Source organism: Lynx canadensis, chromosome B4, assembly GCF_007474595.2.
Source record: "Lynx canadensis isolate LIC74 chromosome B4, mLynCan4.pri.v2, whole genome shotgun sequence".
NCBI classification, from domain to species: domain Eukaryota; kingdom Metazoa; phylum Chordata; class Mammalia; order Carnivora; family Felidae; genus Lynx; species Lynx canadensis.
Window position 1 is genome coordinate 116,621,481 of NC_044309.1, and position 23,844 is coordinate 116,645,324.

The 23,844-nt window shown below is 42.5% G+C and overlaps 2 protein-coding genes and 1 non-coding gene across 3 annotated transcripts in view; 1 reads left to right on the forward strand and 2 right to left on the reverse strand.

Moving 5' to 3' along the window:
• LTA4H (leukotriene A4 hydrolase) overlaps positions 1-1,623 on the reverse strand; it is a 34,635-nt gene extending 33,012 nt beyond the window's left edge. Inside the window, exon 1 of the mRNA XM_030323439.2 lies at positions 1,376-1,623. Within this exon, the coding sequence (XP_030179299.1) occupies positions 1,376-1,534 (159 nt within the window). The 5' untranslated portion in view covers positions 1,535-1,623. The remainder of the gene's footprint in view (positions 1-1,375) is intronic.
• A 417-nt stretch (positions 1,624-2,040) lies between these two features.
• TRNAD-GUC lies at positions 2,041-2,112 on the forward strand. The gene has a single exon. It is a non-coding gene; the product is annotated as a tRNA-Asp (tRNA).
• Positions 2,113-13,629: 11,517 nt separating this feature from the next.
• On the reverse strand, positions 13,630-13,950 carry LOC115518513 (40S ribosomal protein S24-like). The gene has a single exon (XM_032593756.1). It carries the CDS (start codon positions 13,948-13,950, stop codon positions 13,630-13,632), a length of 321 nt encoding a protein of 106 aa, XP_032449647.1.
• Positions 13,951-23,844: the final 9,894 nt, after the last annotated feature.

Genomic DNA, 23,844 nt, shown 5'->3' on the forward strand with positions numbered 1-23,844 from the left:
GAGGAGTCCACCTACTTTTCAAATCAGAATCAGTCTAGCAAGATGGTAAAGGACAAAGAGTAGGTTACCTGCTACATTAGTTCATATTAACAAACTCAAAACACAGGCCTATTACACAAACAGGAGTCATGAGAACCACCAATTCTTATCTAAACTTATAATTATACCCAACTAATTGACCCCATTAATTTCCCACCATCAAGCCTACAACATATGGTGATCAGGTTGCTTAATGCTGTGCTTTAGTAGATGCCACAACACTCTATGCAAAATACACTGGGCCTGGCATTTTAAACCCTTGTCCCTCTTATTTCTAAAATGCTCACCTATGAAATTCTTCAGGTGAAAGGTACAATCCAAATACCATCACTTTGAGTAAGAACACTGAAAACAAGTTATGTTGTACACATAAAATAATTTAATCATGCTCCATAAATCTAAACAAACTTTTCATCACTCAAGTGGCTAGAGATCTTGTGAAAGTACATTACTTTCTAAGAAGCGCAATAATTACTCGCTCCTTGGAACCAACTATAATACACTGCATTGAGATACGCTTGGAAAGCCTGAATGGCCCAACGGTCCTTAAATTATTTGAAGAGAAGGGCAATAAGAATCAAAGGTAGAAGGACCATGACCCTGGAGAAAAAGAGCTGCATCTAGAGTTAGCAGAGACTGGAAATACCAAAGCAGTAGGGATAGACGGGTCTGGAGCTGGAAATCCTAAGGGATTTGAGAAACACTGGTAGGGAGGCTGAGGAAAGACTACGATAGGTCGATGGGTCCCGTCCTGCAGACGTGCAGGTTGAAATAAGGTGCCTGGGAGCAAAGGATCAGCATCCGCAGGACATCGGGTGTGAGACTTAGATGAGACTGTGGACTGAGGAAGGTGCGCTGGGGGACTGGAAGAAATCTGGGGCCCGAGGAGGGAGTTCTGGGCTGCAGGCCGAGGAAATGGGGAGGCCACAAGGGGGTTAGCGCCAGAAACTAGGATTACAGGGGAGGGAAGGTTCGTGCTAAAATGAAGCCTGAGCGCTGGGTGAGGAGCAGGGCGTGGATGGGGCGCTAGGATGTGCCCAGGGACTGGGAAGAAGAGTCTGGGGAGAGGGGCGCAGGAAGAGACACTTAGGTATATTCAGGGGCTGAGGGAGGGATGCAGAGACATAAGTGGGTTTGGGAGGAGGAGATACAGGGTGAGTGAGGGCTGAGGAAGGGGAGGCTGAGAAATGAGTGAGGGCTGAAGGGGAGGTGTGGAATATCAGTTGAGGGCTGCAGACGGACCGAGGTGCGGGGCTGGGAAGGGGCGGCAGCGGGGAAAGGGACGCGACGCGGGCGGCCGGAGAGAGGCGGACACTGGGCGCTCGTCCCACCGTACCAGGCTGCGCAGATTGTCCTCCTGAGACTGCACCGTGAGCGCGGCGGTGCCGGTCAACACCCGGCGGGTAAAGTCGACGCTGCAGCGTAGGTGCAGGTGCTTGGTCCGGCAGACCGAAGCCGGAGAGGCCAAGGAGCACGTATCCACTACCTCGGGCATGGCTCTGGGGAGTCCCTCCGCACGCCGATCTGCACCCCAAAACCCAGCTGCCAGACTACTCGACTGAGCGAGAGGAGGGAGGGAGGTAAAGAAGAGCTGAAGGACTCGTGGCGCCCGCCGGGAAGGGAAGTTTCTCAAAGTGAGAGAAGAGTAGGTTGCCCCGTGGCTGGAACTACAAGTTCCGTGATGCAGAGCGAGGAGGCGTGCGCTATGCTCCCTGGGAGTGTGTGTGAGGGGGGTGCTGAAAGGACTGGGGACATTCCTGAAAGGAGAGGAGGAGGAAGAGGAGGGGAGTGGGAACAGCCGGTGGAGGGGTGGGCCGACGGAAATGATCCCAAGTGTAGCGGGGAGATCAATTGAATGCTTCCATTTTAGTTTCGTCCAACTTCGGTAGAAATTGCAATGGCAATTGAAGAATGTTAGACCTGTTGGTAGTAGCGGGCAGTAAAGACAGGGCAGGGTCAGAAGCAATAAGAGGCCTAGCAGAACGCTTGTCTTCGTGCAGTTCCTCGTTAGTATAGTGGTGAGTATCCCCGCCTGTCACGCGGGAGACCGGGGTTCGATTCCCCGACGGGGAGGCACAAAGAGGTTTTTTGTTTTTTTGTTTTTTTTTTTTATATATATATTACCTTTACAACTGTGATAAAAGTGCACCTTCAAACATTTTCAAAGTTAGTACGGAAGAAATAACCAATGTCAAATTACCTGTAAGCGTTACTTTTTAAGAGTTGTTTGGTTGCTGGCTTGCCGTGTTGGCAACCCAATACACGTGAGCTAAATATTGCATCAGTTCAACAGGATTTTCTTTAGTGCTTCTTAGGTACATTTCCAAGCCCTGGAGAGCAAAAACTGAATAAGCCAATATTCCCGTTTTAGAAATTTAGGAAGGCCATTTCAATATACTGTAATGAGAGAATTCTGTGATGTTGAGTATGTGCTGGCCACAAGATTGGAATTTGGAGCTGGGACATCTAGCTCGGCTCTGGGGCTCTTCCAGAAGGTGAGGAAAGATTGAAGGATGATTTCCTTTGGGATGGGACCTCAGAGTTGAAGCTGGAAAAACTGGGAGAGGACAGGATTCAGAGGACTTTAAATAGCTGGTTCTTTAATCCTGAATTCATGGAGCGGGGTGGGGGGGGGGGTTGGGGGGGGAGGCGGGGCATTGAAGAATTTTAAACAAGTGAGGGACATGGTCAGATTCACGTCATGGAGAGAACGCTGGTGGTTATTCAGAGAATGGCTATGAGTTATCAAAAACAGAGGCAGGTGAGTTAGGAAACTATTAGAATAGTCCAGGAAGAGGATGCAGGGGGCCTAACAAAAGAGAATAAGTAAAGATAGAAAAGAAGGAATACTTAAGAGATAAGCGGATTCACAGACTAAGAAGCAGCCTAAAGTGTTTCGCAGATTTTTGGCTTCAGTGTGTGAGCAATCATTAAGGTGAGCAACCATATTAAGAGACAGATTTAGGTGGGATGATCTAAGTTTAATTGTGGACACTCAGAGTTTTAGAATGTATAGGAGTCAAAGTGGAGATGTCTGTGAATCACTTGGATATTTAAATCCATAGATCTGGGGAAGTTTATGGCAGATATCAGAACATCCGGGAATGTGGCAGGTGAAGCTCTGGCAGTGAATGAGCTCAGTCCAAGTAGAGTGTGTAAAGGGAACAGCAGTGAAAACAGGTTGAAAGCTGGGAGAACAGCAGGTTTTAACAAAAAAAGGCTAAAGGAAGGAGGGAATCCTTTCACAATGTATGCATATATCAAATCACCACAATGTACACTTTAAATATATTACAGTTTTATTTGTCAATTATATCTCAATAAAGCTGAAATTTTTAAAAAGGGTCAAGGAGAGTAAGAACTCATGAAACAAACTAGGAAGAGCCAACCAGCAATGTCAAATGCAGCCTGGAGGGCCATTAAAATAAAAAAATAAAAAGCCTCCTTTGGATTCAGCAACGGGGTGGAAGTAGGCAGGATGGTGGTTTTATTGAGGTTTGTGATTTCGTGGAAGGTGGATGTCGGAGAGCAGTAGGTTGAGCAATAAAAGAGAACAGGGAGATAGAACGTGTCAAGACGTTTGGCCAAGTTGAGAAAGGAAGACAAAAGAGGAATAGAGAAGAATGTGGCATTGAGAGCGTTTTTTATTTTTTTAGGGAAAGAGATTCCTTAACATGCTTAGATATAGATGTGAACGGGTTTCTAGAGAAGAAGAAATTGAAGATTTAAAAAGTGTGGGAGGTTGTGGCTTAAGCAAGTCACACCACCAAGTGTGGTTGGTGTTGGCTTAAGCAAGCCAAAGGAAAACAAAATAAAATAAAAACATCCAAAACTATGAAATCCAATATTTTACACGTGCAAAAGTCTGAATTTCATAGGACCTAAGAATCCGTGACATAGTTGACATTTGCACACATTTTTTTGAGATTTGCATTTTTTGACATTTGCATACATTTGAAGATCAAATGATCTTCCTCATGGAGAAAGGATAGTTTGTTTTAATAAAAGAATGTCAATATCATCATCTTCTATTATCGATTACCAGGAGCCCACAGGGTTTATGCCAGTGTGTGCAAAAAGAGGTAGTCACAGGCAACCACAAATGAATTCCTCAAATTGATTAATAGATTAGTCAAAAGATAGATATTCGGTAGCAATTACCTTCTAAGATACCACTGACCCCAAATATAGTGTCCAAAATTAGCAATTCACAAACAATAGAAGTTTTCTTCATATCCAGTGGTGGATTGGGAAGGTTTAAAAACATGAAGCTTGGGCCACATGGGTGGCTCAGTCAATTATGCATCCAACTTTAGCTCAGGTCACTATCTCATGGTTCATGGGTTTCGGCCCTGCATTGGGCTCTGTGCTGACAGCTCAGAGCCTGGAGCCTGCTTTGGATTCTGTGTCTCCTTCTCTTTCTGTCCCTAACCCACTCACGCTCTGTCTCTCTCTCTCTCTCTCTCAAAAATAAATAAACATTAAAAAAATAAAAACATGAACTTTTCCATTGTTTCTATAAAAGAATGATAACAATAAGAATGATATACAAAAGGAAACTTTATTAAGGATGAAATGTAAAATTTTATTTATTTATTTTTTTTTTAAATTTTTTTTAACATTTATTCATCTTTGAGAGACAGAGCATGAGCGGAGAGAGGGAGACACAGAATCGGAAGCAGGCTCCAGGCTGTCAGCACAGAGCCCAATGTGGGGTTCGAACTCACAAACAGTGAGATCATGACCTGAGCCGAAGTCGGACGCTCCACCGACTGAGCCACCTGGGGGCCCCTAAATGTAAAATTTTATTAAAAGAAGTAGTAAATATATTTACAGAGCCATTTGAACAGGGAGTATTTTAGCTCTACTGCTCACCTGGAAAAATTACTTAATCCCTAGAATCCTCAATCCTTTCGGGAAAATTGAGATACCTGTGCCTCATGGGGTTGTTGGAAGGATGAAATGAAATAATGCATGTGAAGTGCTAAGCATTGTACTTGGCATAGTGATCATTTGTTACATGTTTGCTGCTATTATTTTTATTGGTTTTTATTTTGTCCATTTTGGTCATGTTAATATGTGTTTTTCCTTATTTTGTTAGCAAGAGTTTTTAGGAAGACCTGGAAAATGAGAAGCAACCAAGACATGGGAAATCAGCAGATAGTGCCAAAAGAGACCTCTAAAGAGAGTTCCCAACATTAGTGATGATCACCTGTTTTTGAAATATATTTACATTTAGGAAATTTGGGAAATCGCAATAGGTGTATTAACACATGACTTCCTATTTCCATCATGTCGAGCTCTTCAGGGTCACCTTCACACGCCAAACTTCAGCCAAGCTCAGAGTAGCTTGTGCAAGAAAGATCTCAGCTCTCTGGAGCTCTTCCTTAAGACTTGACCTCCACCCAGTCCCCAGGGCTCCTAGAAAGAGTTCTCTCCCAGGAGCTCTCTCCCGTCCCTCTAATCTGGACAGGAGTCTAGCAGAATCTCTTTTCCTGACAGAACAGAAGTGTACGTGATGCCCTTCCTGTTCTCCTTCCAATGGGTGAGAAAGTGGAAGAAATTATTTTAGCTACTTTTTTTTTCATGTTTAGTTCACAAAATGGTTGAGGCAGCCCTGACCCATTTCTGCATTTTTCTATGAAATCTGTTTTTGTGTGTTCAAGAATTTTATACTTAATATTTACATCTCTAGTCTGGTCATGCCAAGAAAAGGTGAGGGCAGCTGGGGAGGCCAGAAATGAAGGGAGCACAAGACAAAGTTCTTCCGGGGCGCCTGGGTGGCGCAGTCGGTTGAGCGTCCGACTTCAGCCAGGTCACGATCTCGCGGTCTGGGAGTTCGAGCCCTGCGTCAGGTTGAGCGTCCGACTTCAGCCAGGTCACGATCTCGCGGTCTGGGAGTTCGAGCCCTGCGTCAGGCTCTGGGCTGACGGCTCAGAGCCTGGAGCCTGTTTCCGATTCTGTGTCTCCCTCTCTCTCTGCCCCTCCCCCGTTCATGCTCTGTCTCTCTCTGTCCCAAAAATAAATAAACGTTGAAAAAAAAGACAAAGTTCTTCCCAGTTAGTAAAATAGCATAAGCGACCCTCTCCACCTGCCCTGACTCCTTCTACCTCCACCTCCTCTCTCCCTATCCCTGGCTGGCTCTGGAGAGCCTCTCACACAGATTTGCCATTTGCTTCTCTGTGCCCACAGGAGGGACTGGCCAGAACAGGATAGATTGTCAAGCTGTGCTGGGACTGCTGGTCACATGACCTTCTCTGTTTCCCCCACATCAAGTAGGGTTCCAAGACCAGTAGTATCAGTGTCTCTTAAAAGCCTCACCAGAAATACAGATCTCAGGCCTCAGGCCCTGGCCCTGGCTTGCTGGCTCAGAATCTGCATCTTAATAAGATACTCCCAGGGATCAGAGACTCAGGGATTGAGCCTCAATCCCAGGGATTGAGCCTTAGAGACTCAAAGGATACTTTTGGGATTGGAGGAAATTCAGTTCAAGAGTTATCAAACATATCAGGACTCCTTCTCTTGGAGTCCTGGCCCTGGATCCTCAAATCGGTACTCCTCTAATACTCTAATGTCATCCCCAATACAGCATAAATATCAGTTTATTTGTCCTTTTTCCCCACTCGATGGAGTGTCCTGAATTTCCAGATGGTATATTTTCCATCTCTGACCATGTTTGTTGGATGGATGAATAAATGTACAAATGAATGAGGCTTTCATATGAGGTTCCAGGGATACTTTTATTCAGTGCTTTACTCTTTGTTGGCTTTGAAGCAAAGAAAAAGCTGCTTCTTGAACTCTTTCTTGTCCTCTGATGTCACCAGGCAATATGTTTGCTTGCAACAGAAAATGCACTTACTGTCCTCTTGTAAATGGTAAACCCTTTACAAACATTTTCATTGAACCATAGTATCTACTCATAAAAGTGCACATATCATAAGTGCATAGCTCACTGAGCTTTATAAACTGAACACACACCAGTGCAATCAGTACCCAGATTAGATACAGAGCATCACCACCACCCCACTAGATGGCCCCCTCAAATTCTCTCCTATTCTCTGTAAGCCTCGCTCCTTGGAGGTAATCACTGCTTGATTGCTAACAACATATTATTTCTACCTGTTTTGTTATTTATATTTCCTTTACTTAAAAAGAAATGTACAGTAGGTACTCTCATGCCTGGATTCTTTAGCTCTTATATTTGTAAGATTCTTCCATATTGTTATGTATAGTTCTGGGTTATGTGTCCTCATTGCTGTGTAGTGTTACATGTGTGGGTAGACCACGATATATTTATCTGTCCTAGTGTGGATGGACATTAGGATAATTTTCAGTTCTGCATTACTGTGAATGGTGCTGCTATAGCACATTCCAGAACATGTCTTTTGGTGGACATATTGCAGCCAGGTTTGGATGTGCTGCTTTGACCCATGCCAGGTCCCATTCCTTTGGAACCTCTGCAATAAGCCAAAACTCATTCATTGCAGCAACCCAGGCTCTCTCATTATGGACTCAAACCCAACAAGCTCCCAGCTGGAATAGGGAAAGGTGGATCAAGCAGGAAGGGAGGCTGTTTTCAAGTTACAAGAAAAAAATTTTCTTCACAGGGACGCCTGGGTGGCTTAGTCAGTTAAGCTGGCTCTTGGTTTCAGCTCTGGTCATGATCTCATGGTTCTTGGGTCCAAGCCCCGCATGAGTTCAAGCCTCACATGAGTTCAAGCCCTGCACGGGGCTCTGCACTGATAGCACAGAGCCTGCTTGGGATTGTCTCTCCCTCTCTCTCTGCCTCTCCCCAGTGTGTGCTCTTGCTCGCTCTCTCCCCCTCTCAAAAATAAATAAATAAACTTAAAAAAAATTCTTCCCAAATGCTGATCTAAATCATACTTTATTTTCTTCTCAGTCCCTACTGTTTCTTTTCTAGGTGCACCTGATTGCAAGATTCAGCCGCACTGGGGTTTTTTCTGACTCAGAGATTCCGGCTCTACTTACATTTTTCCTGCTAAGTAGCCAGTGGTATTTCATCAAAGTAGGTACTTACACCTTTTGTTCTGATGGCTTAAAGCATGTGTGGGGTTTGACAAGTGTCATTACTGATTTCAAAAACAGTATTTCTGTCTCAGGTTGGTTGGCGTTGAGCCCAGTTTCTCGTTTGCCTGCAGAGCAGGGGTGATTGCTATTTGCTTGTAAAATACGTTTGCAGCAAAGACCTACCTAAAAGTCTTTCCTTCTAAACATTCTTCTCCTTTACAAATTTGTGTTTGAAGAACTAACTAGTATTTTGTCATTTCTTATAAAAGGCCTCTTGTGCTTTGTATTTGGAATTGAGCAAACCCAAGTAAGAGGCTCATATAGTTGACTTCTCACGTTCTCCGGCAGGTGTGTGCCTTAGTACTTCTCCAGCTGAGCCATGCACGTCCCCTCACCTCCCACCCTGCTTTCCACTTCCCTTCCAAGTGCTGCCTCCTCCGGGCATCCAACACAGACCCTTCTCCAGACAGACTCTACTCTTTCCCAGGGGTGCACCCCACTGTTCTCCCCTAGGCCAAGGTGCTGGACTGATTCCCTGCTCACTCCTCTCTCCCCTGTTTGCTGGCTCCCTTCTCCAGAAATATCTTCTCAATGTATTGTCCTTCCCTTGTTGGTCCTGAAGTTTTCTGAATAGGAACTTTATACACACACACACACACACACACACACACACACAACACACAGGGTTAACCCTCATTATTTGCAGATTTCATATTTGTGAGTTCATCCACTCACTAAAATTTAGTTGTTACCCCAAATCAATACTTGAAGCCCTTTCATGGTCCTTTGTGGACACATGCAGAACAGTGAAAAAATTGAGTTGCCTGAGGCTCACATTCTCAGCTGAAGCTGAACAAGGCAAAGCTGAGCCTTCTTGTTTCTGCCTACAGCTTACACTGTAAACAAGTTGTCCTTTTCGTGGTGTTTAGTGTCATGTTTTTCACATTTTTGTGCTTTTGGGGGGGGGGTTTATTTCACTGTTCTAAATATCCTCCAAGCACATGCTGAAGTGCTGTCTTGTTTTCCGAAGCACAGGAAGGCTATGATGTGCCCCATGGAGAACATACATGTGTTAGAGAAGCTTCGTTCAGGCATGACTCACATTGCTGGGGGCTATGAGTTTGATATTAATGAATCAACCCTGTATTAAATAAGGTGTCTTTGGACAAAAGCACACATAAAACAAGGTTATGTATTAAGGCGCTCCTGGGTAGCTCAGTCAGTTAGGCGTCCAACTTCAGCTCAGGTCATGATCCCATGGTTCATGGGTTTGAGCCCCGTGTCGGGCTCTGTGCTGACAGCTCAGAGCCTGGAGCCTGCTTCAGATTCTGTGTCTCCCTCTCTCTCTGCCCCTCCCCTACTTGCACTCTCCCCCCCTCCCTCTCTCTCTCAAAAATAAACATTTAAAAAAAATTAAAACAAGTTATGTATTGATTGAAAAATGCCACCAAAAGTTCACAGAACCCCACTGTGTTTCCCCTGGGAGCAGTGGTTCAGGTTTCACTAATTCAGTGCTCACTGCAACTTTATATAGAGCACAACCACAGCAAGTAAGGAGAGTCAACTGTACATATTCTTGCCCTTCCAGTCAGTTCACATTTGTTTCTTTCAACCTCTCTCTGTTCCCAAAGCAGTTAAGGTGGCAAGCTTTCCCTGGGGATACCTTACTCTCTCAGAGCACCCAGCTCAGTACAATGTGGTAGGTGGGTCCTCAGTAGATGGGAAAGGAATCCAAGAAGGAGGATGGGACAAAGGAAGGAGGGGTGGGGGGGGGGGAAGGAAAGAACAGTGGAAGCTGAGATTATTGCTTGTCAAAGAGAGCTTGGATTCCTGGAATTTCACAGTCCTCAAATGCTTCCTCTTTATTTCCGAGAGGAATCATTGAACTAGAATAACATAAAATTAGAAATTAAGTGATATTTTGTGATAGCTTTGGCTTTTATTTCTGCTCTTTAAGGAATCACACAGAGCAAATCTTCCAGATTCTTTGGAATTTAAAAAAAATGTTTCCTTTTCCTCCTTCTACCCACTCTTCACCCATTGTTCACTTGGAGCAGGAAAGCCCTATAATTCCCCAACTCTAGGCCAAAAGGAACTGTACTCAAGGCAGGCTTAAATACAACTCTGAGATATTACCAGACACCTTTCATGGGTAGCAAGCAGCATGGATATTGGCTTGTCCTTGGGAAGTTCATTACCTTATTGGGCAAATGAAGACCATAAAATGAAACCGCTAGAGAACAGAGTGGGTGACTGAATAATTAAAGAGTATTCAGGTGGACCAGTCCACAAATGCTGTAGGAGTTCAGTGGAGAGGTCTGTGGGCATCTTTCTGGAAGCAGTGAGGCATGCATGGAAACATAAAGCAGAGGTCTCATTTTTTTAAATTGCTAACCAATATCAATAAAAATTTGGGGTGCACACCCTCAAAAAATGTGGGTTTTTTTGCTTGTTTATAAATTCTTTACATGTGCTAATGTAACTAATGAATATCTCATGGCACAAAATACATTGAGAGGAAGGGTCATGGTCAATGATAGTGAATATAAATCCTTAATTTTAAATAATCATCTTCATAATTTTGCTTTGCATCGTATAGAGCTACCTTCCTGTCAGATTTGATTTGATCATCGTTTCATTTTGTTTGTTAAATCGAGGTAACCTACCTTATCTTGGAATAGAAGCATAAGTTCTGCCATTTTCGTTTGCTTACTTATACTTACACGGTAACTTCTGCATTGAGGCTGCAATCTGTGAAACCTAAGCATAGCACTTCCAATTACCTGAGCCTCCAGAAAAGTCATGAACCTGCATAGGGGTTTGGCCAGGGGCAACAGAAATAATGCCAGCCCACTGAGAAAAGTTAAAGGGACAGTAGAAGAACAAAACACAGTTGTTTATGATACATCTCACAAGTCGTATCTGTGAAGCAGACCGCTTTCATAAATAAAATTAGAGGTTTAGTATTTCCTGCCTGTACCCAAATGATTGCTGCATGCATTGTCTATCCTGCTTTGGAAACCTCTCCTGAGTGAATGTGTAAAGTTTGGATGGGTAATTGAAAGGGACAGTAATTCCTAAGACGTTAATGGTTAAGAGCATAGTCAGATACCAAATGCAAATTCAGAAAAATAGCTCACACTTCTTGAACCCCCAGATGTATTTCCAAAGGACAAATCCATCACATTTTACTTGTGATGCCTATGTGCACTGGGGCTGTGCATTCCACCCTGGCCTAGTGATCAGGGCAGGGATTCATTGAGGTTTTCTGTCCCCTAGAACTGGAAGAAATCACAGCCACTGGAAACTTACCTTTCCAGGTTAAACTAGCATCACTGAGCCTTGAAAAGTGACGTACCATCACCTCTGCCATATTTGATTGGTCACACAAGACCAACCCTGATACCATAGGAGGGAACTACACAAAGACATGAATACCAGGAGGTAGAGGACATTGGGAGCCTTGTTGGAGCTGGCTACTGCCACGAGGTAGGCTTTATTATCATCCCCATTTTACGAAGGAAGAAACCAAGGGTCTGATAAATAAGTAATTTGCTCAAGTCACTAGCTTGGAAAAAGCAGACCGTGGGTTCCAACCAGGGAGTGTGACCCCAGAGCACATCCTTTTTGAGCACAGCACTGTAGCCTGATCTCACCGCAGGCCTTTTTCTAACTTCCTTTCTTCACCCCACTGCATGAAACATTGCAAATGAGATAGATTTCCTTTTGCTTAGACCATTTCAAAAGTCATTGTTTCTTAAGGGTGGAGGTTGGAGGATTTCCAAAGAAGGAAATACAATGAGAATATCTGGCCAAAGTCCTTAACATGTACACGTTAATTAATTAACTAAGAAAATGTCATCCAGAGACTGAGAATAACAAGACCATTGACCCGATTTCAGAATCTGACATTTACAAAATGATCACAAGGTAGTGGGTTGTGTGTACATCCTGTTCCATTTCTCCCTTCCTGGTTGTTTCGGTCAGGTTGTCTCACGAGTCTGGGTGGGCTAAATTGAGCAACATTTTGCTAAAATAAGTCTGCAATATTAGACCTTAGGAAACAAAAGCCGGAAAGAGAAACTACATTTCCTATAAAAAGTGGAACTATTGGATAATATCTTGCCAACAGTATGACTGGATAGAGGGCGATCTATGTGTGAGAAGGAGTAGGACTATATATGATGTTTAATGTTATCTGTATAAATGATCATGAGAAAGGTAAAGTTTTGTTGTTCTTTTGTTATGATCTTTTCTTAACCAAATCTGTAGTTGCACTGAATTGTAGGCCATCATTTTAAATTAGATATGGCACGGCATTCATCAATAAACACATTTTGTTTTATTTAGTAATTTATGTTAGCATTTTCTCTATGTCAGGCCCTATTCTAAGTGCTTTAGACATATTAACATAATTTTTAAACTTCTTTTTTACAATTTGAGGCATACAGCATAAAGATTTGATATTTGTGTGTATTGCAAAGTGATCACCACAATAAGTCTAGTTAATATCTGTCACCATACCTACAGATTTTATTTTCTTGTGATGAGAACTTTTAAGATGTACTCTTTTAGCAACTTTAAAATATGCAAGAGTATTATTAACTGCAGTCACCATGCTGCACATTATATTTCCGTGACTTATTTATTTATGACTGGAAGTTTGTACCTTTTGACCCTCTTCATGTATTCTGTCCACTCCTCCTGCCTCCAACCTCTGGCAACCACCAATCTGTTCTCTGTAACTCTCAGGTTGGTTTTGTTTTTAATTCTATATATAAGTGAGATCATATGGTATGTAGGTATATACTTATCTTTCTCTTCCTGACTTATTTTTCATCATAATGCCCTCAAGTTCCATTCCTGTTGTTGCAAATGGCAGGATTGTTTTTATGGCTGAACCATGTGTGTGTGTGTGTGTGTGTGTGTGTGTGTGTGTGTGAGTGTAGGTATATGTGTATATATGTGTGTATAACTGTATGTATACATATACACACACACACAGACATACACACCATATTTTCTTTTTCATTCTTCCACTGATGGACATTTGGGTTGTTTTCATATCCTGGCTATTATAAATAATGCTGTAATGCACATGGGGGTACATATATCTTTTCAAGGTAGTGTTTTCATTTTCTTCAGATAAATACCCAGAGTGGAATTGCTGGATCATATGGTAGTTCTATTTTTTTTAAGTTCTTTCTTTTTTTTTTTTAATGTTTATTTATTTTTGAGAGAGAGAGAGAGCAGGGGAGGGGCAGAGACAGAAGGAGGCACAGAATTCAAAGCAGGCTCCAGGCTCTGAGCTGTCAGCACAGAGCCTGATGTGGGGCTCAAACTTACTATCTGAACCATGAGATCATGACTTGAGCCAAAGTCAGGTGCTTAACTGACTGAGCCACCCAGGCGCCCCATATATATTTTTAAGTTCTTAGCTGATTAATCCTCTCATGAAAAATCTGCACCATCACCACAGATAAAGTCACTGCAGAACCTTTATTCCTTCTGTTTTCCAATCTCCGGCTCACTTGTTGCCCATACCAACATTGGCTTCTGCAGTTACCCTGACTTCTTCATTCTGTTCTTATGGTCCTTTCCCTGTTTTCTGGAGGTCTTTTTCTTCTCACACAGGCCATGTCTTGCAAGTCTATGCCTGGGTTCATTTTTCTGTGCATCATCCAAGGAACCATAAATCATGCCAAACCCAGTTGTCTCGCCACCACCAAAATGGGTTCTGAATCCAAATACAAAGATGGCATCTGGTGTGGTCTTGTCCATTCTGGCTAGTTTTCCCTGAATTTCTGTCTTAAGTACTGTTGCCTTTCCAGGGTGAAGAACATCAATGAGCAGTTGTTTCCTCTGAAGTAGTTGGTTGGTCATGAACTTCCTGGCCCAGATAGGTACTGTGTCCTTCTTGATGGTGGCTGAGCTTCAAGCAGCCAGGGAGGAAAAGAGAATGACTATATGGTAGTTCTATCTTTAGTTTTTTGAGGATCCTCTAGACTGAGTTCCATAATGGCTGCATCATATTTATATTCCCACCAACGGTGCACAAGGTTTCCCTCTTCTTCACATCCTCACCAACACTTGTTATGTCTTGTCTTTTTGATAATAGCCATTCTAACAGGTGTAAGGTAACATCTCATTGTGGTTTTGATTTGCATTTGATTTTGATTTTGATTTGCATTTCTCTGATGATTAGTGATGGTAAGCGTCTTTTCATGTGTCTGCTGGCCATCAGGATGTCTTCCTTGGAAAAACGTATTTTCAGATCCTTTGCCCATTTTTTTAGTCAGTTTTTTTTTTTATTTTGCTCTTGAGTTGAATACATTCTTTATATATTTTGGATATTAACCTCTTATCAGATACATGATTTGCAAATATTTTCTCCCATCTGGCAGGTTGCCTTTTCATCTTGGTGATGGTTACCTTTGCTGTGCAGGAGCTTTTTTGTTTGGTATAGTCCTACTTGTTTATTTTTGCTTTTGTTGTCTTTGCTTTTGGTGTCCAATTTAAAAAAATCTGGGGCGCCTGGGTGGCGCAGTCAGTTAAGCGTCCGACTTCAGCCAGGTCACGATCTCGCGGTCCGTGAGTTCGAGCCCCGCGTCAGGCTCTGGGCTGATGGCTCAGAGCCTGGAGCCTGTTTCTGATTCTGTGTCTCCCTCTCTCTGCCCCTCCCCCGTTCAGGCTCTGTCTCTCTCTGTCCCAAAAATAAATAAACGTTGAAAAAAAAAAATCATCACCAGGACTGAAGTCAAGGAGCTAACCGCCTATGCTTTCTTCTAGGAGTTCATGGTTTCAGGTTCTACATTTAAGTCTAATCCATTTTGAGTTTATTTTTGTATATGGTATAAGATGGTGGTCCAGTTTCCTTCTTTTGCATATGGCTGTTCAGTTTTCCCAATACCATTTATTGAAGAGACTGTCCATTCCTCATTGTACATTCTTGGCTCCTTTTGCCACAAATTAATTGACCATATATACTTGGGCTCACTTCTAGGTCTTCATTCTGTTCCGTTGATCTATGTGTCTGTTTTTGTGCCAGTGCCATACTATTTTGATTACTATACTTTGTAATGTAGTTTGAAGTCAGGGAGCATGATGCCCCCAGTTTTGTTTGTCTCTCTGAAGATTGCTTTGGCTAACGTGGAGTCTTTTGTGGTTCCATGCAAATTTTAGAATAGTTTGTTCTGTTTCTATGAAAAATACAATTGGAATTTTGATGGGGATTGCATTGAATTTGTAGCTTGCCTTGGATAGTACAGAGGTTTCAAAGATTTTAATTCTGATACTAACCACTGATAAAGTGGTTAGAATGGTCATCCTTGTCTCATTCCTGATCTTAAATGAAAAGCTTCCAGCTTTTCACCATTGAGTAGGATGTTAGCTGTGGGCTTATCATAGATGACCTTTACTGTTTTACATATTTCTATTAATCCTGACAACGACCCTGAGAGGTAGGTATGATTACTTTTCCCATTTTACAGACGGGGAACCTGAGGCACAAGCGCTGTCCTGGTTAAGTTCCACATTACACAAGTTACAAAATAACCTAAGGTTAAGTAACCAGCCAAGATTACACAGCTAGTAAGTTTCAGAATTGAGACTGGGTTCCAACCAGGCACTAGAGCTGCAGAGCCTGGCTTTTAGTCAAGCTTTTTGCCTGGAACAAAATATGGATGCCTCGGTCATTCTCTTTTGTGACCTCATAGGCCCTTCTTGCCACTAGCATCCCCTCCCTCCCATTCTCACCCCTTCTCTTGCCTGACCAGCAATTTCTGCGCTTTTTTTTTTCCCTAAGAGTCAATTCATGTTTACCCTCTACTATGAAGCCTTCCATGACTTGGAAGTCATAAAGATTTATGCACCTGTTTCTTTGTGTTCTTAATATGCTTTGATCATTTTATTGAGACATGGGCTATTTTTTAATCTACTCGGCTTCTCGTCTACCTTCTCTGTTACCAGTTCTGTCATGCACCTCTCCCCCATTTTAGGGGTGGTCCGTGTGACCTGAGACTTTCCTTAATGCCACAATTCAGAGGCAACCATGTGAACCAGGTTGGTCTAATCCAAGTGAATCCTGGGACATGACAGGAGCTGGTGGAGAGAAACACATGATTCCATTGTAAGTCTAGAGCTGCCGGCAGCCTCCTGTCTTCACACTGTGCCTGAGAATGAAGCCAAACTGAAGACAGGGAGAAAGGAAGGAGAGTGAAAAAGCCTGCTGGAGATATTGTTTGTACCTCTGGGTCAAACCCCACCTAAATTCAAGATACACCTTTGGACTCGATGAGCTAGACTTCCCTTTTTCAGCTTACTCCAGATGGAATTTTCACTCATTTGCGACCAGAGGAATACTAACCAGTAGATGTATTCTACCATGTATCTATAGCTATTTGACTATACCAATGTGAACTAGACCATAATTCTTTGGGGGCAGTAGATGCTGAATAAATATCTGTTGAATGAATTTAGCTGAGGAGTGTTTTGGAGGGAACTGAGCCTAGAGCAGGGACACCTTTATGGAGGCTAATGAACTTAGCTGGTACAAAATATAATCAAGGGACTGGAGAGTGGGATTGAAGAAAAGAGACAGGAATCAAAGAATGAACCAGGCAGTGGTACAGAATGGGGTGCACAATAGTTACATTGAAGCTCGAGTGCTACCCCATTCTGTGTATTTATGTACCATTCTGTGTGTGTTTTAGTAGACTTCTCTTGAGCAGCCAACTAAATTAAATTTCATATTGCTAGCTGGTTATTGCCTGTCTAAATTACCCATCTCTGCCAGTTTGTCACAGTAGAAAAATTAATGTTAGAGGCTCACATATGAGCCAATAACTGTGATTATCACAAAAAAAGGAGCTTTATTAAACAACATTCAGGTCTTCCTAGGGATAGGATTGGGAGTTGAGAGGCCCATACAACTCAGCGTGTGGTGATAGGCAGCTCCTGGACAATGTAATGGAGCATCAGCTAAGAGCAAAGGCCCTGAGTAAAATGGAAACTGGGTGGTGAAGTCGTCCTTGCCTTCCCTAACCACCAGCTAAGAGGACATCCAGTAAGAGACCCTGAGAGTTATGTGCAACAGCACCCTACAGCCAGCTCCAGGACCCAGCGGAAGGGAGGAACAAGGCGCCTCTTTGCTTCTCATCAGCTCACCTAAAAAAGGAGCTAAGTCCTACTTAGCCTCAACATCTTCACTCTTAGCCTTCCCCAGGACAGGCCAGAGGGCAAGGGAGGTACCATCCGTTTTGCTCTGGGATTATTGTACTTTTGGCCTCCTACTTTGTCACTGACCTGCAGACTGCCAGCTGCAAGGTGGATTCTGGATAACTTATGCCCAGATCAGCCATGGAGAAGACTCCATTCTCCGGGATAAAGGATCTATAGCAGTACAGATGGACCATTCTGTGATGATGGAAATGTTCTGTATGCAGTGCATTATGACAGCATCAGCCACAGTGGCTACTGGGCACTTGAGATGAATTGATGGCTAGTACAATTGAAGCATTAAAATTTTTAATTTAATTTTTAAAATGAAAATTTAAACAAGGACCAGTGGTTGCCATATTGGATAGCACAGCTCTATAGTTTCTTTCTCTCTCCTCTCTCTTGGTTTGCCTCTTCTACCTATTTCTTCACCCGTCCCTCTCCCTTCTGCTGAAATAGCTTCTGTGGGATATGGACTTTCACATTCTGGGCCAGTGCCCTAACCCAGTCGATGCACAATGAGTCAGTCAGTCTTTTAGCTAAAGAGGAGGATTCTTTTTTTTTAATGTTTATTTATTTTTGAGAGAGAGAGTGAGACAGAGCGTGAGAGGGGGAGGGCCAGAGAGAGGGAGACACAGAATCTGAAGCAGGCTCCAGGCTCTGAGCTGTCAGCACAGAGCCCGAAGTGGGGCTCGAACTCACAAACTGCGAGATCATGACCTGAGCCGAAGTCAGAGGCTTAACCGACTGAGCCACCCAGGCACCCTGAGGATTCTTGATCATGACTCAAAAACATAAAAAATAAAATGGAATGCTATCATTTCAAATTGTTAGTATTTTACACAACTCCCTTAGCTGGTTATTTACTTCTTATTAGGAAGAAACTATTAAGAGCAGGAAAGATGCCTGTAAAGAGTTCTGGAGCCAGACTTCCTGGTTTAAGATCTGACTCTCTCACTTATTAGCTGTAGGCTCTTAGGCAACTTACTGAATTTCTTAGTATCTCAGTTTCCTCCTCTGTAAAATAGCAATAACAATATTGCTATATTATTGTGGTGGGTTGTGGTGAATTTTAAGTTGTGTGTGTGTGTGTGTGTCTGTGTGTGTGTGTGTGTGTGTGTGTAAAGCACATAGGACAGAGATCAGCACATAGCAGGTGTTAATCAACATTTACTAATATTATTCCCTCTGCTTGGCAACCTTCTTTGCACAGAGCAGGTGCTCAACAGAAGTTTGGGAGAATGAGGACTGGATTAAGTGTGTTGCCACCAGGTGGCAGTAGTGCCTCACTTATAAGGACTAACCAAACCACCAGAGGACTTCATTGGAGTGGGCGAAACTCCCTCCTTCATGAAGTCCCAGATGCGGTATGAAGAACTGAACCCCTTTCCTCTTCTGTCCTTCCTTTTCCTCTAATATCTGCCCTCTCTCTACTGTGCTAAACCTTTCCTTCCCCTTGCCCCCCGCCCCACCCGTGTATTAGCCTGCTAGGGCTACCGTACAAAAGACTGGATGGCTTAAACAGCAGACATTTTCTCACAGTTTTGGAGGCTAGAAGTTCAAGATCAAGATATCTTCAGGGTTGGTTTGGGTGAGGCCCCTCTCTTGGCTTGTAGATGGCTACCTTCTCACTATATCCTAACGTGGTTCTTCCCTAGGCACATGCAGAGAGAGCGCTTTGGTATTTCTTCCTCTTCTAGTAAGGTCACCAGTCCATATTAGATTAGGGCCCTACCCTTATGATTTCACTTAACCTTAATTACTTCCCTAAAGACCTTATCTCCAAGTACAATCACATTGGGTATTAGGACTTCAGCATATGAGTTTGGGGAGACCCAATTCAGTCCATAATACCACTTTTATTTATAAACTCTGTTCTCATACTTCTTACCAATGTAGCTTTTCTTTCTTACTTCCTGTTATTCACCCATCCTTGAATCTTTATATGGCTTTTCTAGGACTTGTACAGGTTGTAGCTGAACAACTCTAGGGGGCATCGTTCATATCATAGCATACATTTGCATATTACGACAGCATTGAGGCAGATGGCAGTAAGATGTCTTGAAGAAGAGGAGTCTTTTTCAAATTCACACAAAGGTGCTGGCCTCCTCCACTGTGTTCCTGTCCTTCTCATCATTGTTGCTTCAGCTTCTCTCCTTCCTTACTCTCCTCTTTAGGCTGAACCTGCTCCATGTTCATGAAGAGATTAATTCATCACGGCACACATTATTCAGTACCTTAGGGCCAGGCTGTCTTGTGGATACCAAATGGTGCACCCTACCCTTGCACCTTTAACCAGCCAGTCCATCCACACCCACCAGGACAACACCCAATGGAATGAGCCTCCAACAGTCCTTGGATCATTCACTGTCTGCCTTTCCCTTGTACAGACATTAGGACCCAGGCAGGGAAGGGAAGAGGAGACATGTAGTATTGTAATGCAAACTAGCATTTATTGAACACTTACCATGTGCTGCACACAGTTCTAATTCTCTCTGCGTATTACATTTAATCATCAAAACTATGCTCTCATTTTCTAGATGAGAAAACTAAGCTGTAGACAACGGGCAGAGACTCCTAATTGTTCCCTAATTTCTGTCTTCTCTATTTTTCTTTAAGTAATTGAAGCTGATGGATTTTGGCTAGACCCAGGGGTGCCCAAGAATGGCCACATTTCTCAGCCTCCCTTGCAGTTTGATGTGGCCACATTACTTAATTTGGGCCAGTTGGATGTGAATAGAAAAGAGGGCTGCAATTTCAGTGTTCCATCCTTGAAAGGAAGCTTCTTGCTCTCTTCGTCCTCTTTTCCTTGTCCCCATGCTTGGACAGTAGTGAGCCAGCTTTGACCATGGAAACAAGGACCATAGGATGAAGCAGAGAAGAGCAACGCCATAGAAGGAACCTGGTCTGTAGATGAGCTTATGGGACAAAGCCATGTACATGCTGACCCTAAATCTATCTTTAGATTATTATGTGAATAAGAAGCAAACTTGTCTTGCTTGAATCACTATAGTTTGGGTGTCTTTATTACAGCATCTTAGCATGTTCTTTCACTAAAATGGAGAAGTTAAGTAACATGCCCAAGATCACAAAGGTAATAAATGACAGCAAAAGGATTTTAACTCAGGTAATGATTTGAATCCAGAACCCAAGCTAATTGTACAATAATCCAAAGCCTAAGCTTAACCACTAACTGTATAATAAGATCTTATTCCTCCAAAAGTTCATAATCTCCAGGCAAGACCACCCCTTATATTGGGCTTTGAAGGACAGTCAAATGGGCTGTAAAACACAAACTGTATAATCTTTTCATTGAATACCTGGAAACCCCATGATTATTCCCTTCTTTGGGGTAGTAGAGATCTGGTTAAAATGTAAACACACTGTGGGAGGGGCAACACAAAAATCCATTATAACCATGGAACTCTTGGTACTAGGTAATTCCTCATGCTATCTGACCTGTCAAGGTTGAGACAGAAAGGGATAATGGACATGCAAAAATTTTTTTTTCAATATATGAAGTTTATTGTTAAATTGGTTTCCATACAACACCCAGTGCTCATCCCAAAAGGTGCCCTCCTCAATACCCATCACCCACCCTCCCTCCCACCCCCCATCAACCCTCAGTTTGTTCTCAGTTTTTAAGAGTCTCTTATGCTTTGGCTCTCTTCCACTCTAACCTCTTTTTTTTTTTTTTTTCCTTCCCCTCCCCCATGGGTTTCTGTTAAGTTTCTCAGGATCCACATAAGAGTGAAACCATATGGTATCTGTCTTTCTCTGTATGGCTTATTTCACTTAGCATAACACTCTCCAGTTCCATCCATGTTGCTACAAAGGGCCGTATTTCATTCTTTCTCATTGCCACGTAGTACTCCATTGTGTATATAAACCACAATTTTTTTTATCCATTCATCAGTTGATGGACATTTAGGCTCTTTCCATAATTTGGCTATTGTTGAGAGTGCTGCTATAAACATTGGGGTACAAGTGCCCCTATGCATCAGTACTCCTGTATCCCTTGGGTAAATTCCTAGCAGTGGACACACAAAATTTAATGGAATGCCACAAGGGAGGCGGGTAAAATAGAGCATGGGAGAACAGAGAGTCCAGGAAGGAAACAGAAGAATCCTTTGCCTTGAAAGAAGGTGTGGTAGACAGAGTATACCCACCCACCCCCCAAAGACATCCATGTCCCAATCCCTGGAACTGTGAGTAAATTACACTACAAAAGGGATTTGGTAAACGAAGGATCTTGAGTTAGAGAGATTATCCTGGATTATTTGGGTGGACCCAGTCTACGCTCAGGGGGCCTTATAAGGGAAAGAGGGAGGCAGGAGAGGGAGAGTCAGAGAAGCCAAGAGGATGACAGAAGCAGAGGTCAGAGAAAGAGAGATGTGAAGATGGTACACTGTGGCTTTGAAGAGGGAGGAAGGAGCCATGAACCAAGGAAAATTCTCCCCCAGAGCCTCCAGAAGAATGAAGCCATGCCAACATCTTGATTTTAGCCAAGTCAAGCCCATTTTGGACTTCTGACCTCCAGAACTGTGAGATAATACATTTTTTCAAACCACCAACCTTGTGGTACTTTTTTTAGCAATAGGAACTACTTATACAAGGAGTGTGGTCGTCTGGGTCCCTGAGAGACACAAGTGGCACATGAACAGACTGTAAGTAATGGTTTTATGGAGGTCAAGGGCACCACAAAGTGATGGAGAAGCACCAAGAGATTAACAACAGCAGGAAACCAGTACCATCCTGAGGCCTGAAGGGCATGGAAGAAAGAAGGGCATCACTGAAGACCGGCAGAACTAGAGCCATGGAGAAGACACCCAAGAAGAAGCTGAGGCCACATGGGCTGGGCTGTGGGTTGGGCACATCTCCCAAAGGTATCTGTTAGGTACAGTAAGCTCTGACGGCAAAGAATTCTTTTGTCCCTAAGAAAAGATTCACAATGAATTCCTCAATCTCTGAGGTCAAATCAGACAATATTAGAGTTAACTTAATGAGGAAGGTTCTCCATTAGACTCCCTTATTTTTACGTCTTTCATTCTTGTTCTAGCCTATTCTTTGTCTTGCATATGTAAAAATGCCTTTAGTGATTATGACTTATGCTTCTTATTTCAATACATCCTTTTAGTGGAAAAAAAATATATATAAATGGATTATAGGGTATAAAAAGAAATGCAGTTATCCATGCATGCAAAAGCTTAGCTCATTGGCCAAAGCTGTAAGCTGAGTACCTCCGTGCACCTTGGAGCAGTGACCCATATTTCAAACAAAGTAGCAAGGGGAATATTTCAAGTGTCTCTAGTTTTAATATAGTGCATAGGTAGTGGCTACCCTGATCTTGCAAGTCATACCTAGAATCAATTGGGGGAATGTGCAAGGGGACGTGGGTACTTTGATCTTTTCATAGTTTCCTTCTTGGTAAATAAATTTATATTTCAAGCCGAATCTCATCTTGCAATTTCCTGCCAACTTTAGTTCTCTGTAAAACTTATCTTTTCTTTTTCCACCTCTGCCCCCAGCCAACAAACACCTTACCTTTTTAATTGTCTAGATTTAAATACAATGTTTTAGAGAAATGAAGCATGTGATAACAGTTCCTGCAGCCCTTCCCCACAGCATGACATTAATTTGGACCTCTGTTTTCACTCAAACTTTGGAATTGCCCCCTGATTTATATTAAATATACCTACATTTGAAGACTTAGAGGTAATCTAAGTGGAAACAGCTTGATTCTCTAAAGAAAAAATAATAAAAATCAGAGTAAAATAATTATAAGCAAATTGGAAGAACAGACTCAATTTTGTCACCAATAATTTTTAGAATTTGTAGAGTGTCATTTGTTATTACTCTCTGTTTCCACATCTCCAGCCAAAACAAGTTCTAAGCACATTTGAATGTATTTTTATAGATGAAGTCAATGAATTTAACATGATCATTTTTTAAAACTTTTAAATCCAGATAAATTATGTAGTGAAATCCCATTCATTTGGATTTTGCCCATGTTTGCCATGATTTGGATACGAGTTGGTTTAAAGTTTACTTTTCCAGTTACTTGGGGAAAGGGTTTACTAGGAAAATAATATAAATATGATTTCAATCTATTTAAGAGGTCAAATGGCTTCCAAGTACTTGAAAAAGCTTTGACATTTTCAATTTGCATGTAAGTCATTTACTTTGATAATGACAAATGATTATCAAGGTTCCTGACTTCACTGATATTTACGTTGGACTTTGTAAGTCTACAAAACATTTCTGTGAGTCAGAATTTTTGTTCTCACTGTATAGAGACATTCATTCATTTCTTCATTTAATAAATATTTTATTGAGCACCTCCTATGTGCCAAGCATTGCTCCAGGTGCTAGAAAGAAAATGGTCTGATTAAACTGGGACCTATAAACAGGTTATATTCATCCTCTTACCACCACCACCCCCACCGTGTCATCCCAGTAGGTATTAAACCTGGAGGGCCCTTTAAGCACAGAGTGTATGTCTTAGCTACCTGACTCTCAGAATGCCCCGTATCTAGAACTGAGCTTGGCACATAGTAGCTG